A 24,531-nucleotide genomic window follows, 5' to 3' on the forward strand; every position below is an offset into this window, starting at 1 on the left:
GTTGCAGAGCAACAGAGTAGGATGGAGTGGATAAGATGCACAAGGAAGGCCAACCAGCCTTAAAGGGAGTGTGGATTGGCCTCTGTAGTAATAGAGAAATCTGGGGGTCACAGGCTGAGATGCTGGAGGGTGGACTGAAGAGATTCTGGTATTTTCAATGAAATCAGAAGCAAAGCTATCAGATCAGGGGCTGGGGGGAAGGGATGTGTTGGGGATGAGGGGATTGGAGCAGGTATGAAACTGATGTCCAGGCAAGAGAGAGCACATATGGACCAGGGACATGTAATGATCGCTGAGTAATATTACATCCAAGTGAAGCTAGTGGTCATGAGTTTTAAAGTGAGATCAATCAGCATGGTTGTGTATCTTTCTCTGGCTAAGTTAGTTGCACAGGCACAAGAACACATGTTCCCTGCCCTCCCGGAGATTATGTTTTAGAAGGGAAGATGGCATTAGATCAATAATTCCTTGTTTATTACAATGTGATGGCTGCTGTATTGAAAAACACAGAAAGCAAGAGAGCATCCAACATGGATACCTGGCCTGGCCTGAGTGCCTGAAGTGAGTCTTGTATGTTTGGAATGAGGTACTAGAAAAGACTTAAATTCTTGCCTTTTTTTTTGAGAGAGAGCGAGCGATCAGGGGAGGAGCAGAGAGAGAGAGACACACACATAGAGAGAGAATCCCAAGTAGGCTCCGAGCTGTCAGCACGGAACCCAATGCAGGGCTTGAACTCATGAACCATGAGATCATGACCTGAGACAAAACCAAGGGTCGGACGCTTAACCGATTGAGCCACGCAGGTTCCCTGTTTTTGTTTTTGTTTTAAATTACAAATAGTGTGGTACAGTAGCAGAGTCATAATGAGTTACCCAACAATTTTGTGTTTCTTAGTGATCTGCTATGACTGTCATTCTGTCATATAAGCCATAAACCAATGAAGAAAAGTAACATTTACTCAGAACTTTAGAGCATGTTAAGTGGGCCTAATTGAAGGCAGGAAGGATACTTGAGGAAAATAGGCAGTACATGTAAGATGCATGAAATATATCTTCTCTCTCTTGTTCCATTCGCTTTCTGTTAAATCTTCCTAGAAGATGCCGGCAGTTGCTTAAACATTCATGCCATGGGAGGAGAGAACATATCTTCTTGTGGTCCATGTGGAGCACAAGAGAAGGAGGTTTAGTGGAGGGAGATGGGAATTGCAAAGAGGGGCTGGTGGATATTGTAAATCTAACAGAAGTAGAAGGTTTTAACAGTAAACAGAAACCTTTTGCTTTTCAGCCTGTAAGACCCTGTGAAAATGTTCTGCTTTCGAGAGAGCTGTTGAAATAGCACCTAGGAGAAATTTGCCTCAGGATCTTGAAACCTGTAAACCCAAACCTTTAAAGGGAAGATGTCGGGTCTAGTTGAAATTCTTTGTTAATACCATTTGGTGAGATGAGTGGCCATGGAGGGCCTTGTTCTGTCCCTGGCAGCCCCATATCAGGACCTCTCTCTCAGGGCTTGGCCAGTCAGCAAAACACTCTGGGACCCTAGACCAGTAGCATCAACACCGCCCGTGAACCCTTCACAGACCCACTGAATCAGAATCTCTGGGACGGGGCCCAGCATCTGCATGTAAACATGATCGCCTGGTGATGTGTGTAGCACATTAAAGTTGAAGAAACGGTGACCTAAAATACTATCGATCTTTCATCCCAGTCCTTTGTTGTCAGCCTATTTGTTAAATAATTTCAGAGATAAATTACTCCTACAGCTCCCAATGAAACCAAAGAGGTGTAAAGAAGCAAGGGCAGGTGCAGTCACACTGGGAGAATGAACAAGAAGTCTTTCAGGAACTCTGCTAAGAGTAGAGCAGGATTCTCTACCTTCGCACTGCTGGCATTTTGGTAATGATAATTCTTTGTTGGAGGGAGAGTCTGGGCACTTAGGCAGCATCCCTGGCCTCTACGCACTGGATGCCAGGAGTGCCCTTCAAGTTTGGGTTTGTGACAACTAATAATGCCTAAAGACTTTGCTCAATGTCCCTTGGGGGGTGAGGAGACAAAATCACCCACCCCCTTGAGAAAGCACAGGCTTAGAGTGATAAGGAGTGTAGGTGTCTTCGAAGGGGGTTATCAGGAAAGGGAATATTTTACAGAGGCAGTGGAGTGGCGTTCCTAAGAGGGGCAATAATATGTGCCAGTGCTCACTGCTCACCAGGCATGGCGTGCATTTTGCGTGCTCACCTCTTTTCATCTTTATAACACGTTTGTTGTGAAGCAGGTACTATTTTACCCACCTTATGGATGGAGGAACCAAGGTTTAGAGATTGTCACACTGATAAGTGATATGCAAGGGATTCAGTCCCAGGTTCATTTTATTATTTTTTAAAATGTTTATTTATTTTTGAGGGGGGGGGAGGTTCAGAGAGATGGGGGACAGAGGATCTGAAGCGAGCTCTGTATGGACAGCAGAGAGCCTGATGTGGGGCTCGAACCTCTGAAGCATGAGATGATGACCTGAGCTGAAGTTGGACGCTTAACTGACTGAGCCACCCAGGCCCCCTCCCAGGTTCATTTTAACCATAATGCTACCATAATTGCCAATCGTATACATATATGCGTACATATATGTATATGTATCTTTTATATGTATTCCTTATCTGTGTCTCTGCATCTATGGGTCTGCTGGCCTCTTAACTATCTTCTGAATCTAGGAAGGACTGGAGAGGAGAAACAGCCATTTACTGGCCAGAGCCCCAAACTGACTTTCAAAGCACTTGAGCAGGCTGGCAAGGCAGGTATCCAAGCACAGTATCTTCTCCGTGGCAGCTTCCGCCCCTCCCCCAGAAGGCTTCACCCTGCTTGTTTGCTCTGATTGCAATCTCTCCCCTCCCCTTGGTGGAAGACAATTCGTTGGTGCTAATCACATCTTCCTGCAGCTTTCTGCAGCAGGAGCCCTGCTGCACACGCCGTCCCCCAGCCGGGTGCCTAGATATCAGAGTCCCGACTCTCTGGAGCCTGGTGGGGACAGCTCACACCATCAAAGGGAGCCACTGGGAGGGGAATGCTGACAAGACCAGAGTTCACATGAAAGGGCAGCCTGGGCTTGCCTACCCTGAGAGTCACTTAGAATTTATGGGGCCCCGAGGCCCCTCTGGAGCCCCTGGCTCTGCATAGGGTCAGCATCTGGGTGGGTTAGAGAGAGCACCTAGCCCTCACTGGATCTCAGCTGCTCCATTTGTAAATTGAGAGGATGGGACCAGATGGTCTTCTAGGGTGTACCTCATAGGGCAGTGGTTTCTCAGCTCTGGTTGTGCATCAGAATCACCTCTGGAGAGAGATCCTGGCTCTCCTGGCCTTCATCTCGAATTCACTCTGCTCTGTGGACTGCAGCATGTAAAAGCCCAAGACACTGCAATGCACAGCCAGGGCTGAGAACCACTGCATCAAGGGCTTGGGGCTGGACTGATATAGTGTTGGGGCCCTAGCTCTGTCCTGAGATCCCCAGGCATTTACTTAACGCTCTGGGCCTCAGTTTTGCAACTCTGTAAAATGGGGGATATGATGTCTACCTCATGGAAGTAAAGCAATAAAATTAGGTATATTGGCAAAGTGATGGTCCATGGCAGGCATTCAGTGTGAGCAGGCTCCCTTCTCCAGCCTCCTTCTGACACTCTGTTTGACAGGGGTATGCATTTGTTTTTAAATTTTTTTTAATATTTATTTATTTTTGAGACAGAGACAGAGCGTGAACAGGGGAGGGGCAGAGAGAGAGAGGGAGACACAGAATCTGAAACAGGCTCCAGGCTCTGAGCTGTCAGCACGGAGCCCGATGCGGGGCTTGAACTCACGAACCGTAAGATCATGACCTGAGCTGAAGTCAGACCTTAACCGACTGAGCCACCCAGGCGCCCCTGTGCATTTGTTTTTAAAGAGGAATTTTTATTTTTATTATTTTTATTTTTTAAAAATGTTTATTTTTGAGAGAGAGAGAGAGAGAGAGAGAGAGAACATGTGTGAGCAGGGAGGGGCAGAGAGAGAGGGAGACAGAGGATCTGAAGTGGGTTCCTCACTGACAGCAGAGAGCAGGATGAACTCACGAACTGTGAGATCATGACCTGAGCCAAAGTCAAATGCTTAACTGACTGAGCCACCCAGCTGCCCCTAAAGAGGAATTTTTATATTGTGCGTTGGTTTAGGAAATTAAGGGAACCAAACTTCCTTCTGCACTCTGTTCCCAAATACTGATCTTTTCATTCGATCACTGTTGTAATAAGAGTTGTAATGATCTTATGTATGCAGAGTATTTCAAAGTGAACAAAGGAAGATTGTTTTAAAGGACACCTGGGTAGCTCAGTCAGTTGAGTGTCTGACTTCAGCTCAGCTCAGGTCATGGTCTTGCTGTTCTTGAGTTCAAGCCCCGTGTTGGGTGCTGTGCTGACAGCCCAGAACCTGGACCCTGTTTCGGATTCTGTGTCTCCCTCTCTCTCTGCCCTTCCTCCACTCACAGTCTTTCAAAAATAAATAAACATTTAAAAAAAACCGAGAAGATTGTTTTAAGAAGTATTACAGGGACTGATCTGGTGTGGTGACTGGTTTACCCTCCTCTACTCTCCATGCATTTTCTAAGTACTTCATGCTGAACGCCCTTTAATAGCTTCCCTTGGCCTGAGCCCAGCGTCCAGTCACCTCAGTGCAGCAAATAAGACCTATTTGGCCCTACATTTAAATTTCTTTAACCTTTTTTGACCTCCCCTTCCCCTCTCACCCTGGACTTCAAACACATGCTTTTAAAAATTGTGGTAAAATATACATAACAAAATTTATTATTTTAACCATTTTAAGGGTGCAATTAACTGCATTCGCAATGTCGTGCAAACACCACCACTATCCATCTCCAGAACTTTTTCATCATCCCAAACTGAAACTCTGTACCCATTGAACAACTCCTCATTCCCCGCACCCCTCCCCCCCCCCCCCCCAGCTTCCTCCATCCCCTGGTAACTTTTATTCTACTTTCTGTCTTCATGAATTTGCCTCTTCTAGGTACCTCATGTAAGTGGCTTTATAAATTTCTTTTTGTGTCTAGTTGATTTCACTTAGCATTATGTTTTCAAAGCTCATCCATGTTCTGTGGCATGGGTCAGAATTCCATTCCACTTGACGGTCAAATAACATTCCATTGTGTATACGTCACATTTTGTTTATCCATTCATGTGTTCATGGACTTTCGGGGTTGTTCTCACCCTTTGGTGAAAAAGTACCTGTTTTCAACTCTTTGGGGATATATACCCAGAAGTGGAATTGCTGGACCACTTGGTAACTTTATGTTGAACTTTATGAGGAACCACCAAACTTTTCCCTGGTGGCTGAATCATTTTTCATTCCCTCCAGCAATTCACAAGGGTTCCAATTTCTCTACATTCTCGCCAACACTTGTTATTTTCTGTTTTTGTTTGGTTCTAGCAGCCATCTGAGTGCGTGTGAGGTGGTCAGATACAGGTTTCTTGTCAGATCCCTTTCCCCAGCCCAGGTCTGTGCATTTGTGGGTCCCTCTGCCTGAATCTTGCCTTCTCCTCATCCTTCAAGGGTTAACTTAATTTTCGCTTCCACTGCGAAGTCCTCTCTGATCCCCCAAACTAAATTATCTCCTATTTATTTATTTATTTATTTATTTATTTATTTATTTATGATCTCTACACCCAATGTGGGGCTTGAACTCATGACCCTGAGATCAAGAGTTACATGTTCTTCCAACTGAACCAGCCAGACGCCCCTGAATTATCCATCTTTTAATCTCTTTTTACATTATGCTGTTTGTGTCCTCTGCACTTGCCATAATTTATAATTATACAGTAAGTGATTTACTTTTCAAACTCCTATTGACTCCAGGAGGCAAAAGCTCGTGTTTGTGGTCACCTTGTAGACCCAGTTCTAAGCTCAGTGCATGGTCTATAATAGGAGCTCAATAAACTGTCTCATGAAGTCTTGAGTTGCCTGGAGTTGCCAAGGCAAGCTGAGGCTGAACTGGATGCAGAATTATGGTGAGGGTGATTTTAGAAGTGAACTTGCTAGTTGGTAAAGGCAAAACACAAAGCGAGGGTCTTGACTTTCAGCCTATTTTCTGAGCTAAGAAGTCTTGATGCATTTAGGCTCCTCCCATTAGAATTAAGCCAACCCTGAGAAGTCAAGCAGCCAGCAGGGGTGTGGAATGTGGGGCTCTTCCTGCCTTAGATTGCGTCCTGGCTGCATTACTTTCTGTCTTGTTGCCTTCATCTGTAAGATAGAGATCATATTACCCACCCCCTTGAGGTGAGTATTCAAAGACTAACTAGGGATAAATTTAGAAACACGGACTGGCACCTGGAAAGTTCTTGGTCAATAGTAGTTGCTACTATTATTTAATAGCTTTCACTCCAGTGCTAGAGGGACATAGATCATGCACAGTTAAAGAGTTTCGCTAACTGCCTCCTCTGTCTAGTGCTCACAGGTGGGTCTCAAGGGGAGCTGTCCACCTCTCCCTCTGGTCAGGTCCGGAATTAAGGGAGTTTTAATTTTTGGTTCTTAACATCTCTCCAGGACAGTTCTCTGGTTGTGTGGTCCAGAGGGGGTCACTACAATAATTCTCTAAACATTGCTCCAATAGAGTACTCAGGATAGATGGGAGGCTCTGCCTTCCACCCTGGAAACCAAAGGGGCTGCGGGTACTCTCTCTTTTGTTGCTGGCAGCTGGGGCTGGCCTTGTGATCCGAGCGTGGACAAATAGGTGCTTCTGCCTTGGAATCTTGGGTCTTGATATATTCAGGCATAGGCCAAGGGTCAAATAGGGACTCTTCTTGGCAGTTGTGGAAGATTTAAGAGACCACAGTATGACATGAGTGTCCAGTGGTGCCCAGTGTCCAGGGGTGATGATGCCTGTAGTGGCATCCTAGGCAAATGGTTGATTTTTGTTTGTTTTGTTCTATTTTGTTGTGTGGCATGTCTATTTTATTCTGCGTTTAGAAAATATACATAATAACAAAGTCTATTAGGAATTCAGTAATAGTTTTTTTTAATGACTGCTTTATTAGGTTATTACTCATGGCATACAACTCACCTATTGGCTTTTAGTATATTCACAGAATTGTGCAACCATTACCAAAATCAATTTTAGAACGTTTTTATCACTCTTCACACCAATCCCCCCCATACCCATTAACAGTCACTCCCCTCCTCCCTCCCTGCCCTCCCAGCTCTTCACAACATGAATCTACTTTCTGTCCCTATAGACAGCAAACTATTATTTTTTTTAAAGTTTATTTATTTATTTTGAGAGAGAGAGCATGTGAGCGGAGAGGGGCAGAGAGAGAGAGAAGGAGAGATAGTGAATCCCAAGCAGGCTCCACACTGCCAGTGCAGAGCCTGATGCAGGGCTTGAACTCAAAAACCATGAAATCCTGACCTTAGCTGAAATCAAGAATCGGGCACTTAACCTACTGAGCCACAGACACCCCAACAGCAAACTGTTCTTAAACCAGGATTTAAAGTATACCTTCCTTCCCTTGAGGTAAGGTTTCTACTTAAGTCTTGCATTACTATTGCCACAGAACAAATCACCCCAAAATTTATCAACCTAAAGCAACATACATTTATTTTCTCACAGTTTTTGTGAAGCAGGAATCCAGGTACCACTGGTGTTGGGCCCTCTGCTCCAGGATCTCTCACAAGGCAGCAGTGTGTTGACCCAGGCTGCTGTCTTATCTGAAGGCTTGACTGGGGAAAGATCTGCTTCCAGGTTCACTAACACTGTTGTTGAGAGGACTCAGTTCCTTGAGGATTATTGGACTAAAGTCTCATTTCCTCACTAGCTGTTGGCTGGAGGCCACCCTCACTTCCTTGCCACATGGGTCATCCCAATGTGGTGACTTACTCTAGCAAAGCCAACATAAGAGAGAATCTGCTAGCAAAACAGAAGTCACAATCTTTTGTGACCTCATCATGGAACTGATGTTCCCTCAATGTTTCTACATTCTATTGGTTAGGAGCAAGTTACTAAAGGGGAAGAAATTACAGAAGGCATGAATATCAGGAGGCAGGGAGCATTGGGGCCATTTTGGAGGCTCTGTACCAAAACTGTCCTGCAAATGTCCTGCAACCCCCCCCCCCCCCGCCAAGTATGAGATCTGTAGGCTATTTAATATCTTTTTAATACATTTTTAAAATTATTTTTAATGTTTATCTTTTAAGAGAAAAAGAGACACAGGGTGCTAATGGGGGAGGGTCAGAGAGATAGGAAGACACAGAATCTGAGGTGGGCTCCAGGCTCTGAGCTGTCAGCACAGAGCCTGACACAGGGCTCAAACTCACGAAAGGTGAGATCACACCTGAGCTGAAGTGGGATGCTTAATGGACTGAGCCACCCAGGCATCTCTACATTCTTTTTTTACTTGAGATAGCCTGAATTGGTGACTTTTCTTTGCATCCAGACCAATATAGGTGTTTGCTACTTACTATTCTGTAATACTGTGATTCTGAATTCTGTTGATCTAGTTCCTTTCTCTGTGAGGTGTGAGCTACTTGATAAAATTATTGACCCTGCTTGTTACTCCTTTTCCTCCCAAAGTTATCAATTCTGTTTCTGAGTAGTTGACTCTCTCAGAGCCAACTAGGCAGCATCCATCTGAAAACTAGTTTGGATATCAATCTCCACAAAGATCATAGAAAAGAGGTTAAAAACCTCTTAAATTAGCCCTATCAAAATAGGAAAACTGAGCCCTGTCAATATAACAGTCTCCTATTCAGGTAAGGGTTTTTGTAGTTTGTCTTCATTTGGGCTATGGCCAGAGGTTGCTTTCTTCCCCAGAGGTTCTGCAGAATTTTAGTATCAGAAATCCAGGGACACTTGGGTGGCTCAGTCAGTTAAGCGTCTGACTTCTGCTCAGGTCATGATCTTGGGGTCCATGGGTTCAAGCCCTGTGTCAGACTCTGTGGTGACAGATCGGAGCCTGGAGCCTGCTTCAGATCCTGTGTCTCCCTCTCTCTCTGCCCCTCCCCTGCTCATGCTCTGTCTGTCTGTCTGTCTCTCTCTCTCTCAAAATAATAAATAAACATAAAAAAAAAAAAAAGAAATCCAGAGCAAACTAGCAACAAGAAAAGGGAATTTGTCGCCTCACATAACTATGAGAAATACCAGGGAGGCTCACAGCATCAAGAGAACTGTAGAGCTCTGGGGGCTGCAACCAGTGGCCCAGGGCAGGCAGCTCTCCTCTCAGCTCTTATTGGCATCTCCATAATCTTCTTGTCTCACTTACTTGGCCTCATTCTCTACTATTGTAATCATGCCTTGATATGTGACCTTTAGTCTTTGAGCCAGAAGAGAGAGAAAGTTTGGGTCAACTGTTTATTCCAGGGCCAGGAAGATGGAGTCATATGCTAGGCCAGGCCTGGGTTACATGGCCACATTCTTGTTGCCAGAAGAAGGACCATGAAAAACCAATAGCCACTACTGCCCAGCTCAGATCAACCATGTAAGTGATCCCTGAAATAGTGGAGATCCCATACTGGGAAGCATTGTCTGTGATAAGGCCTTGTCTAGGAACCATGCGTTGAATGGATTCTTTTTTTGGCCAATGTTTTTCATTGTCCAGTGTCTTAGTCCACTGGCAAAATAGAGTCACATTGAATTTTTCCGTTATAGATTTCTTACTCCCTAACTACTTGACAGTTGGGAAAAAATTATTGGTAGAGACATGAAGGCCAGGGATGACATGGAAAATAGCTGTCCGTTTCATAGACTCATGACCAAGATTAAATTATAATAACAAAAGAGGCCACAACTTTTTATATACTGTTATTTTTTGTGATTTATGGGCAGATTGTCATTTTTTGTTTTTAACCTTTCAAGTAAGGAATGATTTGTCAAGTTTATGAAAAGCACATGCATTCAGAGACTCATTAATCTTAGTGCCAAGGGTAAGTCTTGTTTTCAGACCCATATAAATATGGATTGAGGTCAAGATCAGACTTGACCTTTGGGAGATGTAATATGGTTCTACTTTTGAATACATATATTGACACTGAAGTTACCCTAGTAATTCTTCTAGACAAGTGCTATAATAGTCTCCCTAAAAACTCGTCTTGTCCTGGTACCATTCACAGTTGATCAGGGATGTTCTGACAGCCAATCACTTGTTCTTTGCCACATCTTTATGGAGGGCCTTGTATGTGCTAAGTGCTAGAAGCAATTGTGTGGGATAATATGCCTGATCCTGCCTACTTTATAGCTAGGTTTAGAGTTCTCCCCTCAAGTAAGGAAGAAGCTCACTTTTAAATTTAGACTAGAATCCAGTATTAAGGATGGCAGTGGGGTGTAAAGAAGTAAAGATGAAACTTACTTGATGTCTCCCAGAGGGATAGGGGAGTGTGGGGTCAGGAACTTGGTTCTTGGTTCAGACAGACTAGAAATTGACTCTTAGCAAAGACACCTCCTAGCTTTGTGACACTGGGAAATTAGTTAACTTCTTTAAGCCTTGGTTTTCTCATCTGTAAAATGGGATTAATAATAATATAAGCCCTATAGGATTGTTTGATGTGTTTTTAATAAGATAATCCAAGTAAGACATTTAGCATTGTGTGGGCATATTGCTTTAAAAGCACTAAAGTAGTTGTAATAATCTCAGGAATAATAATTTATTGGGAGGGGGTCCCTGTGTCCCCTTTATACCACACTTTATTTTAACAGTTTTTTTAAAGTTTATTTATTTTGAGAGAGAGAGAGGGAGGGAGGGAGGGACGGGCAGAGAGAGAGAGAATCTCAAGCAGGCTCTGCACTGTCAGCACAGAGCCCGAAGCAGGGCTTGATCTCACAAACCAAGAGATCATGACCCGAGCAGATATCAAGAGTTGGTCGCGTGACTAAGCCACCCAGACGCCCCTACACAGGCTTTTATAAACTCTCCCAGGTCTTGGTATAAAAAGTAATCCACCCCCACCACTGGTCAGGCAGCATGGGGTCTCTTGGCAGAGGCTTTGGAACAAGGCTGACTTGGGTATATAGGCAGGATTTAACTCTCAGAGATCTGGTTCCTCAACTGTAAAATGAGACACTACAACATGTCATGAGGATTAAAGATAATATATTTAAGTGTGTGGCAGATAATAAGCTCCACTGTAGGCTGGCTTTAAAAAAATTCCCCACCTGGCCATCTTTGCCATCCCGGGTCATAAGGATGGTGTACGTGGGGATCTCTAGAAGGCAAATCTCAGTTGTCCCTACTGTCATTTTTATTCTCATTCTCACTGGTCCTGAGCCAGACTTCACTGCTTTTAGATCTGGCCTGATTTCCTTCAAACAAAGGCCTATGAAGCCATGATAATGGCACTGCCATTTAGAAATATGGTCTTCATATAACACACTTCCTAGCACAGGTGCCAGTCAAGAGGCAACATAAACATCAATCTTAGCTCTACAGAGAATGAGCATGTAAGACTGAGTTACAAATACACACTAACGTGATTAAGACTTTGCATCAAGACTGGCAAGAAACATTAGCAAATAAAAGATTTGTTTGATAGAGAAAAATTAATGTTCAAAGGTCAAAGTTTCCTGAGGAAAGTTTTCACCACTTCTGCCTGGTACTGAAAAGCTACAAATCAGTAAAAAGTCTGCATTTCCCCAAGTTATCGATTCTTCCTTCACATTGCAGATTGTTCTAACACCATTTCCCATGGGTCTATGCAGAAGAGAAAAAAGCATAGGGGAAAAAAGCTTGTGTAGGAGCTTGGTGACATTTACTGACATTTTCCCTGCTTGTGTCTTACAGCGTACTTCTGCTTCCTCCTATCTGCTCTGGGTGTGACAGCTGGTGCCCATCGCTTGTGGAGCCACAGGTCCTACAAAGCCAAGCTGCCTCTGAGGATATTTCTGGCTGTTGCCAACTCCATGGCTTTCCAGGTGGGGAATGGAGGGTCCTCTCTGCCTTAGGGACCCAGCGCAGATGGCACTGTGGGTGGAGGCACAGACCTGCTCCCTGTGGACTGATCATTCCTTCACTTCCATTCCAGGCTCAGTAATCAGGTCCCTAAGCATTCCCCTTCTGTCCCAAATTTCTATCTCCTTGTAGCTTTAGATATGGTAAAATGTTCCCTAGGGGCTTTGTGCCCCTAGGAATACTAAACCACAGAGGAGGAACGAGATTCCTCCACCCAAAACGCATGCCCCGAAACCCTCAACATTTGTCCGGCTCTACCCATGGCCAAGTTCTGTGCTGAGCATGCTATCTGCATATTGCGTTTGACCCTCATAGTAACCCCATGAGCTAGGTGTCCTATGTGTCCCCATTTTACAGATGAGGAACTAAAGCTTAATGAGGTTAAAGAACTTGCCAAATTACATGGCTGAAAGCGGTATATCCTGGATATATATATGCCCTGGATGCAAATGCAGATCTGACTCGAAAGCCATTCATTGCTCCTAGAAAACATACCCTATCATTTTGTGGTAGAGGTCTATTAAATATGGTGCCGGAAGACAGGATTTTAGCCCTACTCTGATGGTTGCTGGTAATCACTTACTCATCTTCAGTTTCTTCATCTATAAAAATAAGAATATGACTTCACTCCCATAGTTGTTATGAAATCATTAAAAATTGCAGGGAAGTATAAAAATGTAAGAGAGTCATCACTGCATTAGGATTGGGCCATATCCTTTAGGACTATTCCAGTTGTAGAACATTCCCCACCACCTTCGGCACTTTCTGAGCTGCTGGATTTTGAGTTGATTATGAATTTTTGTTTTCCCAGCTTCTCATCTGATCCAGGTAGGGTGGATGGGGACAACGTGCTTTCAAAGTTTCTGCCAATATATGAATGCAGATGATTCCAGGCTCCATGTATTTTCACCCATTGGGAAGAAATGGTGATTTGCAAAATGGCTTTAGGGTTCAGGGAAACAGGCAACCCTCAAACATGCAAGTCACGTGGCTATCTCCGCAGTGGGCCTCCCATCCCTACAAGACAACCTGACCCTGAGCATTTCTCCAAGTTGCTCACATGTCTAAGGGTTCATTTCCCTATTTCCCTCCCACAGTTTGAGCCTTCATAAAGCACATAGGATATAACACAATAGACCTTAGGGAACACAATTCATATTATGGATATCTCTTGGTTATAATTCAAGCAGTCGGGAATTACTACCAGGTCCTGGAGAAAAAGCTATTGTGCACAGAAGAGCAGTTGGCAAATTCTTGTTTTCATGTTCTTTTGTTCATCATCGGCAATGTGAACTACACCACACTTTGTTTTGACTTCAACCATCTTAGTTTAATGTTGTGCTTTGTTTATCATAACAATGAGTTATGATAATGATAATTTAGAAACTCATTGACTTGGGCCTTAGATGCTATTTAGGACTTAACTCTGTAATTTTCATTTGTTTTGTTTGAGCAGTTTATTATTTCTAACCTTCAATTACACACTCATGTAGTTACAAAGCACCTCCATTATTAAAATTTTTTTCCAACCTAAACAACCTGAAATTGAGAACATAAAATTCTTATTTCCCTTTTCCCAATGAAACTATTTACTTACAACTCAATTTTTGATGATGACCTGAGTTTCCTCAGCATAACATCACATAACAGAACATCACACTGTGATTTTAACTTGACTTTGGGGAGAAAACACATTCTAGAGGAAGTGCCCAGGTCCTGGAATAAATTCTTGGCACTGCTATTTGCTACATGTGGGTTTTTGTGCAATTCCCTCTTCCTTTGTCTGTGAAAGAGGGGGGAAATAAATAATGTTTACTTCACAGTTTGTTGGAAGGATGAAATAATGAATAAAAAATGCCCAACTTACAGTTGCATTCAGTGAATATTGTTCTCTCTCTTCTTTATGAGAATTGGCGTACTGTCTCATTCATTCATTCATTTCTGTGTTATGGTGCCTGGCACATAGAAGGCACTCTGAGAGTTTGTTAAAGAAATGAGAAATGAATTAATACTTTCAAGAAGTATTTTTGGAAACAATCAAATTTGAACTGTGCCTACTTCTTTCAGGCTCACATTGTGGTGGATTCCCTCCCCCCCCCCATTCATTTAACAAATATTTATTGAGTACTTACTCTATGCCAGGCACTGAGCTAGGCACAGTGGGTATAATGTTAGCAAACACAGTCCCAAGCCTTGTCTTCGTATAGCTTTCCATCTAGTGGAATATTAGAATTCCTACAATTTCCTGGTGGAAATGTCAGTACTTCATGGGTCTGGGGTTTATGACAACATCATAGACCTAGGTAAAAGGTATCTGTAAGGTCAGCATAGGGCCAGCTTCCATACAGTGCAAAACTGTGTCAGTGGGAAAGAGTACAGTCAATCCAGACCACTTAACCCTGGGGAGAGAAGAACCTAGGAAAGTAAAAATGTGCTATGATCTGTCCATGTAGGGTACAGACCTGCAACCCTGATTTAATGCAGAGTCATTGATTTAGCTTCCCTTTGATGTCCTCATGGGTTTTTGAAGATAATTTCAAAGGTTCTCCTGTGCTTTACTCCATCAGAATGGTCATGCCTTTGGCCATAACGGACGAGTCATGCCATGGTTATCTGTATTTGAAGACAATGAGCAGGGCTTTTGCTAGAAGCTGCAAGCGAGATCTTCAAGAACAATCTTCTTAAAATTGGGGCTTAGGGGCGCCTGGGTGGCGCAGTCGGTTGAGCGTCCGACTTCAGCCAGGTCACGATCTCGCGGTCCGTGAGTTCGAGCCCCGCGTCAGGCTCTGGGCTGATGGCTCAGAGCCTGGAGCCTGTTTCCGATTCTGTGTCTCCCTCTCTCTCTGCCCCTCCCCCGTTCATGCTCTGTCTTTCTCTGTCCCAAAAATAAATAAAAAACGTTGAAAAAAAAATTAAAAAAAAAATTGGGGCTTAAACATTTGAAACTTCCTGTTCTTTTTCTTCTGTAGAAGATGTATGCACGTGGGGCAGGGGTGATAGTGGGAAGTTGTTTTAGTCTGAAAGATGAAGACAGGGCAGGAATGATAGACAAGGAGCTATGATAATCCTCTGTCCCTTTCATTCAGCAGACACTCCCTGAGCTCCTCTCTGGCCCATTCTCCTTCCATATCAGTAGGATGGCAGTCAACCTAAATATGGGTTGCAAATTCCTTATAATTTTCTGCTAGTTAAATATGGGCCCAGGTGAGATATTTCTACCATCCAATGGTACCCAAGAGTTCAGCTTTCACAAGCACTAGCCAGGGCTTTGGATTTGTGCTTTCACATTCATGCACACACCGCTTCTGGGTGCAACTGGGTCTTTCATGAGCTTAGCCAAATAGCACCTGTTAGATGTTGCAGCCTCCTCTCTGCCCATGATTACTCATCAGATCCTAGTAAAGAGGCATTGGGTTTTGAGCTGGAAGGGAGTTAGTCTAACTCCTCTTATTTTGCAATAAAGGGTCAAGAGTAGTATAGAGAGGCCCAGAGAATGTCAGTGACTTGTGAAAGGTCACATAGCAAGTTAGTGGGTGGACCAGAGGGAAACCTGTCTCCTGACCCTCAGGCCAGGGATGCTTTAGGCTCAACTCTGGGTTTCTTGTGTGATGTTCAACAGTGTGATCTATGAACAGCTTCTAGTTGGCTCTTGTTTTTGTATCCACTGTGACATCTTGGTTTTTAATTGGTATATTTAAACTATTCACATTTAAAGCGATTACTGATATAGTTGGAGTAACATCTACCCTGTTTCTGTTTGCTACTCATTACCCTTGTTCTTTGTACCTTTTTTGTCTTCCCTAGTTTTAACTGCACATTTTACATGATTTTCTTTTCCTCTCCCCTTTTAGCATATTAACTATACTTCTTTTTACAGTTGTGTAATGGTTGCTTTAGAGTGTGTAATACACATTTAGAACTAATCCAAATCCACTTTCAAATAACATTATGGCACTTCGCAGCAACCTTATAACAGAGCATTTCCAATTCTTCCTTCCTATCCCTGATGACATTGCTGTCATTCATTTCACTTATCCATGAGCTCTAATCAACAAATACATTGTTGCTACTATTATTTTGAACCAACTGTTATCTGTCAGATTGATTAATAAGAAAAATTGAAGTTTTGTTTTACTTTCATTTTTTCACTCTGTAATGCTCTTCTTTCTTTATGTAGATCTGGGTTTCTAACCTATGCCATTTTCCTTCTCTAAAAAAATTCTTCTATCATTTCTTGCAAGGCAGTTCTACGAATGACAAATTCTCTCAGTTTTTGTTTGTCTGAGAAAGTCTTTATTTCTCCCTCACTTTTGGTGAATAACTTTGTTGGATATGGAATTCTAGGTTTCCAGGGTTTTCTTTCAACACATTAAATAATTTACTTCACTTTCTTCTTGCTTTCATGTTTTTTAAGATACATCTTAATAAATAATAAATCTTAATAAATAAATCTTAATAAATAAATCTTAATAAATAAATCTTAAATAAATAAATAAATCTTAATAAATAAATAAATAAATCTTAATAAATAAATAAATCTTAATAAATCAATCTTAATAAATCAATCTTAATAAATAAATAAATCTTAATAAATCTTAATAAATCTAAATAAATAAATCAATCTTAATAAATCTTAATAAATAGAGGTAATAAATACCTCTATAGGGAAGATATTTTTCCCTCTGGCTTCTTTCATTATTTTCTCTTTGCTTTTGATTCTCTGCAGTCTGAATATGATATGCCTATATATATATATATATATATATATATATATATATATATATATAAAATATTGCTATTCATCCTGCTTAGTGTTATCTGAGATTCCTGGATCTATGGTTTGGTGACTGTCACTAATTTTAGAAAAATTTTCAGCTATTATTACTTCAAATATTCCTGCTGTTTGTTCCTTCTTTTCTCTCTCTTTATTTCTTCTCCTTGTGGTATTCTAATTATACATTTGTTATACTTGTTATAATTGTCCTATGGTTCCTAGATATTCTATCTCTTCTTTTTGCATTTCAGCTTGGGAAGTTGCTATTTATGTATCTTCAAGATCACTGATTCTTTCTTTAGCCATGTCCAGTATTGGTGAGCCCATCAAAGGCGTTTTTCTTCATTTGTTACAGTTTTTCTGACTTCCAGCATTTTTCTTTCATACTTTCTTAGAGTTTCCATCTCTCTGCTTATATTACCCATCTGTTCTTGCATGGTGTCCACTTTTTCTTTTAAAGCTCTTAGCATGTTAATCATAGTTGTTTTAGATTTCCAGTCTGATATTCCAACATCTCTGCCATATGTGGAATCTAATTCTGATGCTTGCTTTTTCTTTCTAGATGGGATTTTTTGCCTTTTAGCATACTTTGTAACTTTTTGTTGAAAGCTGGAGATGATGTACTGGGTAAGATGAACTGAGGAAATAGGGGTTTAGTGTGAAGTTTTATGTTTACCTGGCTAGGAATTGGGCTGTGTGCTTACTATGCACTCTAGCTACGGTGTCAGGGGCTAAAGTTTCCTCTGGTATCCTTGTTTTTTTCTCTCCTGTATTGTCTTTGGGTTTTCCTAGAGATTTCTTCTTAAATGAGGCTTAAGGCTCAGTTCTTTCAGTTGAGGTCCTGTCATCATACAGGAGCACTATTGACATAGAGATGAGGGGACTAGTTCTCAGTCTCTGAGCCTGAGGTGAGTATTTCCCCTCCCCAGGTCAGTTAGGCTTTGGTAAAACCCCGGTTGATTAGGATCTGGTAAAATAGTTTCTCTTGAGGACGGGTCTTGAAAAGAGAACAGAGAGCACTGTGTGTATTTCAGAATGATTACTTTTCTCCTCCACCTGCTGGGAGAACCAGCTGTTCACAGTGAGAACCTGATAGGGCTCCTGGAGGTAAAATTTATGAAAGTTGGGGCCCCCTAGTCCTGGACCTTCGTGTTTTTAACTCTCAAGCTTGTCCACACTAAGACTTGAGCAGTTCATCAATTACGGTTTAAAGGTGCCTGCCCATCCTGGCACCAGCTGCGGACTTTTGCTCCTGAGTTTCTGCCTCTGGGAGGCAGTGATTCTCTGTAATGGCCTGTTTATATCTCTAGTTTTGGGGGCAGTAGTGTGCCCTGCGGCCTCATTTCTCTGATGCATCTAAGACGAGTTGTTGATTTTCAGTTCATTTGGATTTTTGTTGTTGTTGTTGCAAGGATGGGGAGTGACGGACTACTTCCAAGCTCTTTACATGTCGGACCAGAAGGTGGAAGTTGGTGTGATTTGTAAATGGACTAAACTTTGTCTCTAAATATGTCAGATAAATCACATGGTCATGGGCCGTAAACTTTGGCAAGTCTAAACTCTGCAACAATAAAACAAAACAATTATCTAGAGCTACTACATACCGTCACTTCACTAAGTGCTTTATATGGTCTTCTGACAATACCCCTAAAAGGTATTTGTTATTTGTTATTTGTTCCATTTGATAGGTGGGGGAAATGGAAAGAAAAGAGCTTACATAACCTGTCCAAGGACACACGTACTGAAATGACACAAGGGGAATTTTAAGTGCAGAGGCTCGACTCCAGAGGTCCCGCTCTCGCTGCGACACTCCAGTGCCTCTCCCAGGATCAAAGGATATGTTTATCCTTTCATTCAGCAGATAGATGGACTAAGCATTCTTCCAGGCACTGGAGAACACGACAGACAGGCGGACAGGTCCCTGTCCTCATAGAGTATATATTTCAGGGGGAAAGAGAGCAAATAAGTGAGCAAATGAGTCAAGAAAGGTACTCAGAAGGGAGAGAAGAAGGTGAAGAATTTAAACACAGCGATGTGACAGAGTGCCAGGGTGGTGGCTTCTTTGGAGAGGTTGGTGAGAGAAGTCCTTGCTAAGGAGGTGACATTAGAGCTGAGACCTGAGGGAGACAACTGGTAGGGGAAGGGGGATCCAGATGGGAGGAGGAGCCAAAGCAAAGATGGGAACAAGAATGATGTATTCAAGGAAGAGAAAGGTGGCCAGTGTGGCTGGTCCACGTGGGTGTGGGAGACGGTTACTGAAGAGATTATAGAGAGGGGGATGGACGCCACATCAGTGCAGGGCTCCGTCAGGTATAGCAAGGAGGTTGGATGCTGTTCTAAATGCCACGGCAAGGCACTCTGGAACTTTAGGAGGGGGAACAACATGGCCTCATATGTTTTAGTGACATGATTAAGCCTCAGACCATAGTCATGAGACCCTGGAGGTGTTGTGGTGGATTCAGGATCATAGACCAGTCCCCAAGGCTGGGTCTGTGTGGATGTGCATAAGAAGGAGAGGGACCTGCATATGAAGCAGTGACCTCGCTGCCAGCTCAGGGTGTTAGCAACAGCCCCTGGTGGCAGTTGGGTGGGAGAATAAAACATCAGAACACTTACTGCAGGCTCAAGAATCCTTACCTTTATGTGGTTCCCTGGGCAGGCTCTAACTCTGTCTGCAGAGATCCTGTTTCAGTATTTGCCACCTTTCCTAACCATGAGTCTGCACCTCAGACATACAGCCTTTCTGCTGCACGAAACAAGTTCGCCTTCCTCCTTTCAAGTTGGGTAGACGTTGTTGGTTTCCTTCCAGTGTAAACAGGGAGTAGCAGAAGTGGCCCTGACCCAGATGCCGTGAGGTTTCTCCGCGTGCTTTTGGAAGATGCTTGCATACCACCTCACGTTGTCTCCACCGCTGCCAGCCCTCCGGGACATGTGTGGAAGCCATGACGGAAGGGCAAACAGCTCAGTTTTCTTTGAGCAACCTCTCTGTTCGTGATGTTGGTGACTTATGGAATCATCAGAGCATTGTTGTCGTATGCATACCGTTCTGTAACTCCATCCGTATTGGCAAGGCACTCCTACCGATGACGATGACGGGCTGGAGGCGGGAGGGAAGGGAGAGAGAGAGAAGAAACTTCTGAGGTGGCCGCAGGAGGCACTGCATCTTCTGAGTGTCCTTACTTGGTAGGATTTCCTACCAGTAAAAATGTACCTTGTAAGGCAGAGGTCAAAATGGCTCCTGCCCTAAGATGCCTCACCTCCTTCCTTGTTGTGGATTTAGGTCAGTGAGAGCTGGGGAGAGGAGTGAAACGAACCTCAAGGGAATGAAAAGGTGATAGCCTGGGATGGCCTGAGAAAAGGGAGTCATTCCACAGATGGGTGTACGAGCCAGAGGGCTAGCCTGCCTGTCACATTGCCCTAACCCCACATCGAGCAGCCACTCCCCATGCAGTCTCGCCCTCTGTACAGCGGTGTCTTCCTAAGCATTTCAAGGTGATTACATTTTTATAAAGAAAAAGATATATACTTTAAAGGCACCCAGAGAGTTTTTATTCAAAGAAATAGTTGGTAAAGTAGAGGGTATTTTTGCAAACATGTAGCTATCAGATTTTATATATTCGTTTGGCTCCACATCTATATTGGAAGAAATTACACTTGTTGAAGATGAATTCCACATGCAGGCCTGTCAATATAGAATCTATTCTGAAACATATTTTCAAGCTAAGTGTTTCATTCTGCCTGTTTTTCATAAGGAAGTTCTTCGGAGAGGGCACTCAGACCAGGCACCTCCTTAACCGGGCCCTTTTTCCCCCACCACTCTCTTCCTCTCTTAGAACCCACCAGAAGGTTGGAGTGGGAGGAGGGGCTCAGAAGCTGAGTCTAATCATTTGTCTAACAGCTGAAGAAACTGAGGCCCAAATGTCTGAGCTGATTTTTGTTTATTTCTCCGCATTGTCTCGAAAATTCTGTATAGGTGTCGAAGGACACTGTGTCGCGATTCAATACCTTGATGAGCTATTTCTTCCCAGACCTGCCACCGAACATTTGGGCTGAGCTAGCACTGAGTTGTCATTCCTTACTCTTTATTCCCACTGCTCTCCTGCCAAACACTCCACGTTGTTGCTTTCTAGGTTTCCCTACCCACTGATTATTTTGCATTTTGGATGATTTCTCTCCCAGCTGCCTTCATTTGCATTTTTCCTAAATCAAATCTCATTGTGATAATTTCTATTCGTATTTCCAACCTCTTTTTAGATCCATCTGTGTTATTTTCCTGTCCTCAATGATGTCTGCAGCACCTCCTAATTTGGTAACGACCAAAAAACGTTATCAACAAAATGTGTATGCCTTGCCTCTCAGTCATTAATGAAGATGCTAAATAAAACTAGATCTCTCAGGCACATCGGGACCTTCCATGCGCTCACTCCCCTGCCCCCTCCCCCTCATTAGATAATTGAGCTGTTTCTCATCTCTTGTCCTTGTTTATCAAAGTTCAGACTTTCAATCATCCTGTCATAGTTCCTGCTAGTGCCAATCAGAGCTCTTGTCCCAGCAGTGTTTCAGGGATGCTATTTCACATGCTTTATTAAGCTCCAAAGGTACAATGGCTACAGGAACCACTGAAACAACAATTTTAATTAATGGTAAAATTGTTATACTTTTATATGCCAGAGGAAATTTCTAGCCTTGCTTTTAAAAACTCTTAGAAGACAGACACATTTGATTATCTTCATCTTCTCCAGTTGACTCCTCTATGGCTTTTTGTGTAAATCTGCTAGTTAAGTCCTTTCTAATTTAAAGGTGCATAAACCCCTGTGTGCTTCTGAGGAATACAAGAGATGTACAAGAAATGGCCCTTGTCATAAGTCGCTGACAGTCTGAGAGAGCCGGCTAGCCTTTTGTGTGATAAAAGGGGACTTTTACAAGACAGTGTGGAGTTACATTGTCTCCAAAGCTTCATCCTGAGTCTTAGGGCTGCTGAAATATGAATACGGGCTAGGGTACTGGGATAAAACCTAATGCAGAAATGGAGTTAGACCTTCACAGGTGAGAAGGATTTGCGTAGGCAAGGAAGAAAGGGAAAAGTAGGGGCGCCTGGGTGGCTCAGTCGGTTAAGTGTCCGACTTCAGCTCAGGTCACGATCTCGCGGTCTGCGAGTTCGAGCCCCGTGTCAGGCTCTGGGCTGATGGCCCAGAGCCTGGAGCCTGCTTCAGATTCTGTGTCTCCCTCTCTCTCTGCCCCTCCCCCGTTCATGCTGTGTCTCTCTCTGTCTCAAAAATAAATAAACGTTAAAAAAAAAAATTGAAAGGGAAAAGTAGGGGAAAGACTTGAGCACAGGTGGAGAGAGAGGAGTGATAGTGGCATGCTGGAGGGGGTCCCCGCAGAGTAGAAAGTTGGTCTGACTGGAGAAAGAAACAGACTGCCATAGCAGGCTGCAAGCCCACCTACCTGCAGGACGTCTCTCCCTGGACGTCTCTTAGGCCTCTCCAAACCAATGTGCCCAAAACCGAAGTCGTGACTTTACCGTCTCCCCCTCGACCACTTCTAGTTTTCCCTGCCAGAAATCTGGGTGTCATTCACGATTCCTTCATTTCCCTCATCATCCCTCACTGCTCTCTTTTAGCCAATCTCTTCAAGTTCCACTTTCTAGGTAATATCTTGCATCTGCACACCTCTCCTCTGTGCTCCCCTCTGGTCCAAGCCACCACCATTTCTTGGTTACACTACTGCAAATGCTTCATAAACTGGTCTTCCTCCTGCAACACGTGCCCCTCTCTGCACTGCAGCCAGACAGAAGTTATCGAAAATTAAACCACTCTCTAGCAAAAATAATAACAATAACAACAATAAGAATAATCTTTTGGTGGCTTGGCGTTGCATTTGGAATGAAATCCAGCCTTGTTGTGATGGCCTCAAAGGCCCTGAGTGATCAGGCTTTTGCATCCCAATACCCGCTTTCCACCCCAAGCACACTTCACTACAATTCTGACACTAAGTCCCTGAGCTGGCAGCAGATCCCACAAGGTAAAGCCTCAGCCCTCCGCATGGCCACCTCCACTTCAGGTGACAGCCGCAAGTAGGGTTTCCTGGCCCTTGTGCCTTTCACCAACCGGCTACAAACTCCCACAATTCCCTCAGGTGTGATAATTCACCAGAACAATTCAGAACTCAAGAAAGTGTTGTACTTCTCATCACAGTTTTAATTATAAAGGATCTGATTATCTGATTAGAAAATCAAGACCAACCAATGGGAGAGACACATAGGGCAAGGTGTGAGGGTCCCTCGGGCAGAGCTTCTATGCCTTCTCCCGGTGGAATCAAGGTGTGCTACCTTCCCCGCACATCAGTGCCTTCATCAGTCAAGAAGCTCCTCTAAGCCTGTGTCCAGAGTTTTTACTGGAGTTTCCTTACAGGGGTATGGTTGATTAAATCACTGGTCACATGGTTGAACCCAGTCTCCAGTCCCCCTCCCCTCCCAAAGTGCCAACCCTCTAGTCACCTGGTGGGTCTTTTTGGTGACCAGCATGATCCTGAAGCTATCTGGGGGCCCACCACAGTCACCCCATTAGCATAATAAGGAAACTTTTTATCACTCAGGAAATTCTAAGGGTTTGTAAAGCTCTGTGCCAGGAACCCCTGGGGGCAAAGACCAGATATAGTCTTTATTACACCACAATACCTCTCAGACTTCACTCTTGCCCCACCTCCTTGCACACAACACGCCGGTCTCCTACTTCCTGGATCCTGCCCAGTCCTTCCCTCTGCCCCAGATAGCTCCTTTCTCCCTTCCATCCAGCTCTTCCCAGCCTGCGGATTACCTGATAAGAAAGTCCTTGCCTATCTTCCTGTCCCTTCATTATCTCCCATACATATTTGCTTCATAGCACACATCTGAGTCTGAAATGATTTTATTTATGTTGACTCCTTTAACTTTATGTTTGTCTCCTCCATACAATATAAACTCCTTGAGGATAGAGCCTTGATTGTCCTGTTTCTTATCTCCTAGCACATACCAACAGTCAGTAAATATTTGTCCAATTAAAGAATAAATGAAGTGGGAAAGATAAGGATGATCAGACCAGTTGAAGCTCTTTGATTGTCAGAAGAAGTGTTTAGGCTTGGTGAGAAAAGTAGCACGGAGAGGTTGTTGGATAATAAACAAGAGGATGATAGGTATTTGGGGAGTATGAATATGGAGAGGATGGTCACAGTGTACCACATGTATTGCCCAGGGGGAAAGGACTGAAGGCCCTGTGAGCCAGAAGGCTATTACAGGAGTCAAGCAGACTGACAAGAGCCTGAATGGGGGTGGCAGGGTAGAAATGGAATGGAAGGAGAAAATCTGAGATTTTTAAAGGTGCCCTTGACATTTTTCTTTGCAGTTGTGACTTCTTATTTTGAAATAATTTCAAACTTACAAAACACTTGCAAAAATACCGTGAAGAATCCTGGATACCCTTTACCCAGACTCACTAATTATTGACATTATTGCCTCATTTGCTTTATTACTCTCTTTCCTTTTCCATATATGTGTATATGCATTCTTCTGCGTTCCTTTTTTTTTTTTTTAATCATTTGAGACTGTTATAAACATCATACCTTTTCATTCCTAAAGACTTCACTTTGTAGTTCCTAATAGGAAAGACATTTTGTAAGAACACAGAACATGGACCAAAATCAGGGGATTTAATGTTGATAAAATGCTACATCCATGATCCTAGCCCAAGAACCTGTTCTGGATCCTGTATTACAATGAGTTGTGATGACCCTTTAGTCTCCTTCCAAGTAGAATATTTCCTCA

General features: G+C 43.2%; 1 protein-coding gene across 2 annotated transcripts in view; it reads left to right on the top strand.

Annotated features, from left to right (window-relative positions):
- SCD5 (stearoyl-CoA desaturase 5) overlaps nucleotides 1-24,531 on the top strand; it is a 154,219-nt gene that overhangs the window by 81,455 nt on the left and 48,233 nt on the right. The window contains exons 1-2 of one of the 2 annotated variants that reach the window (XM_042984285.1): nucleotides 9,878-9,938; nucleotides 11,789-11,919. In XM_042984285.1, coding sequence (XP_042840219.1) covers nucleotides 9,893-9,938; nucleotides 11,789-11,919 — 177 coding nt within the window. In that variant the 5' untranslated portion in view covers nucleotides 9,878-9,892. Of the gene's footprint in view, nucleotides 1-9,877; nucleotides 9,939-11,788; nucleotides 11,920-24,531 lie in introns of those variants that run through there. The other variant, XM_042984284.1, reaches the window with a different exon arrangement.

The sequence above is a fragment of the Panthera tigris genome, chromosome B1 (assembly GCF_018350195.1).
Source record: "Panthera tigris isolate Pti1 chromosome B1, P.tigris_Pti1_mat1.1, whole genome shotgun sequence".
Taxonomy (NCBI): Eukaryota; Metazoa; Chordata; class Mammalia; order Carnivora; family Felidae; genus Panthera; species Panthera tigris.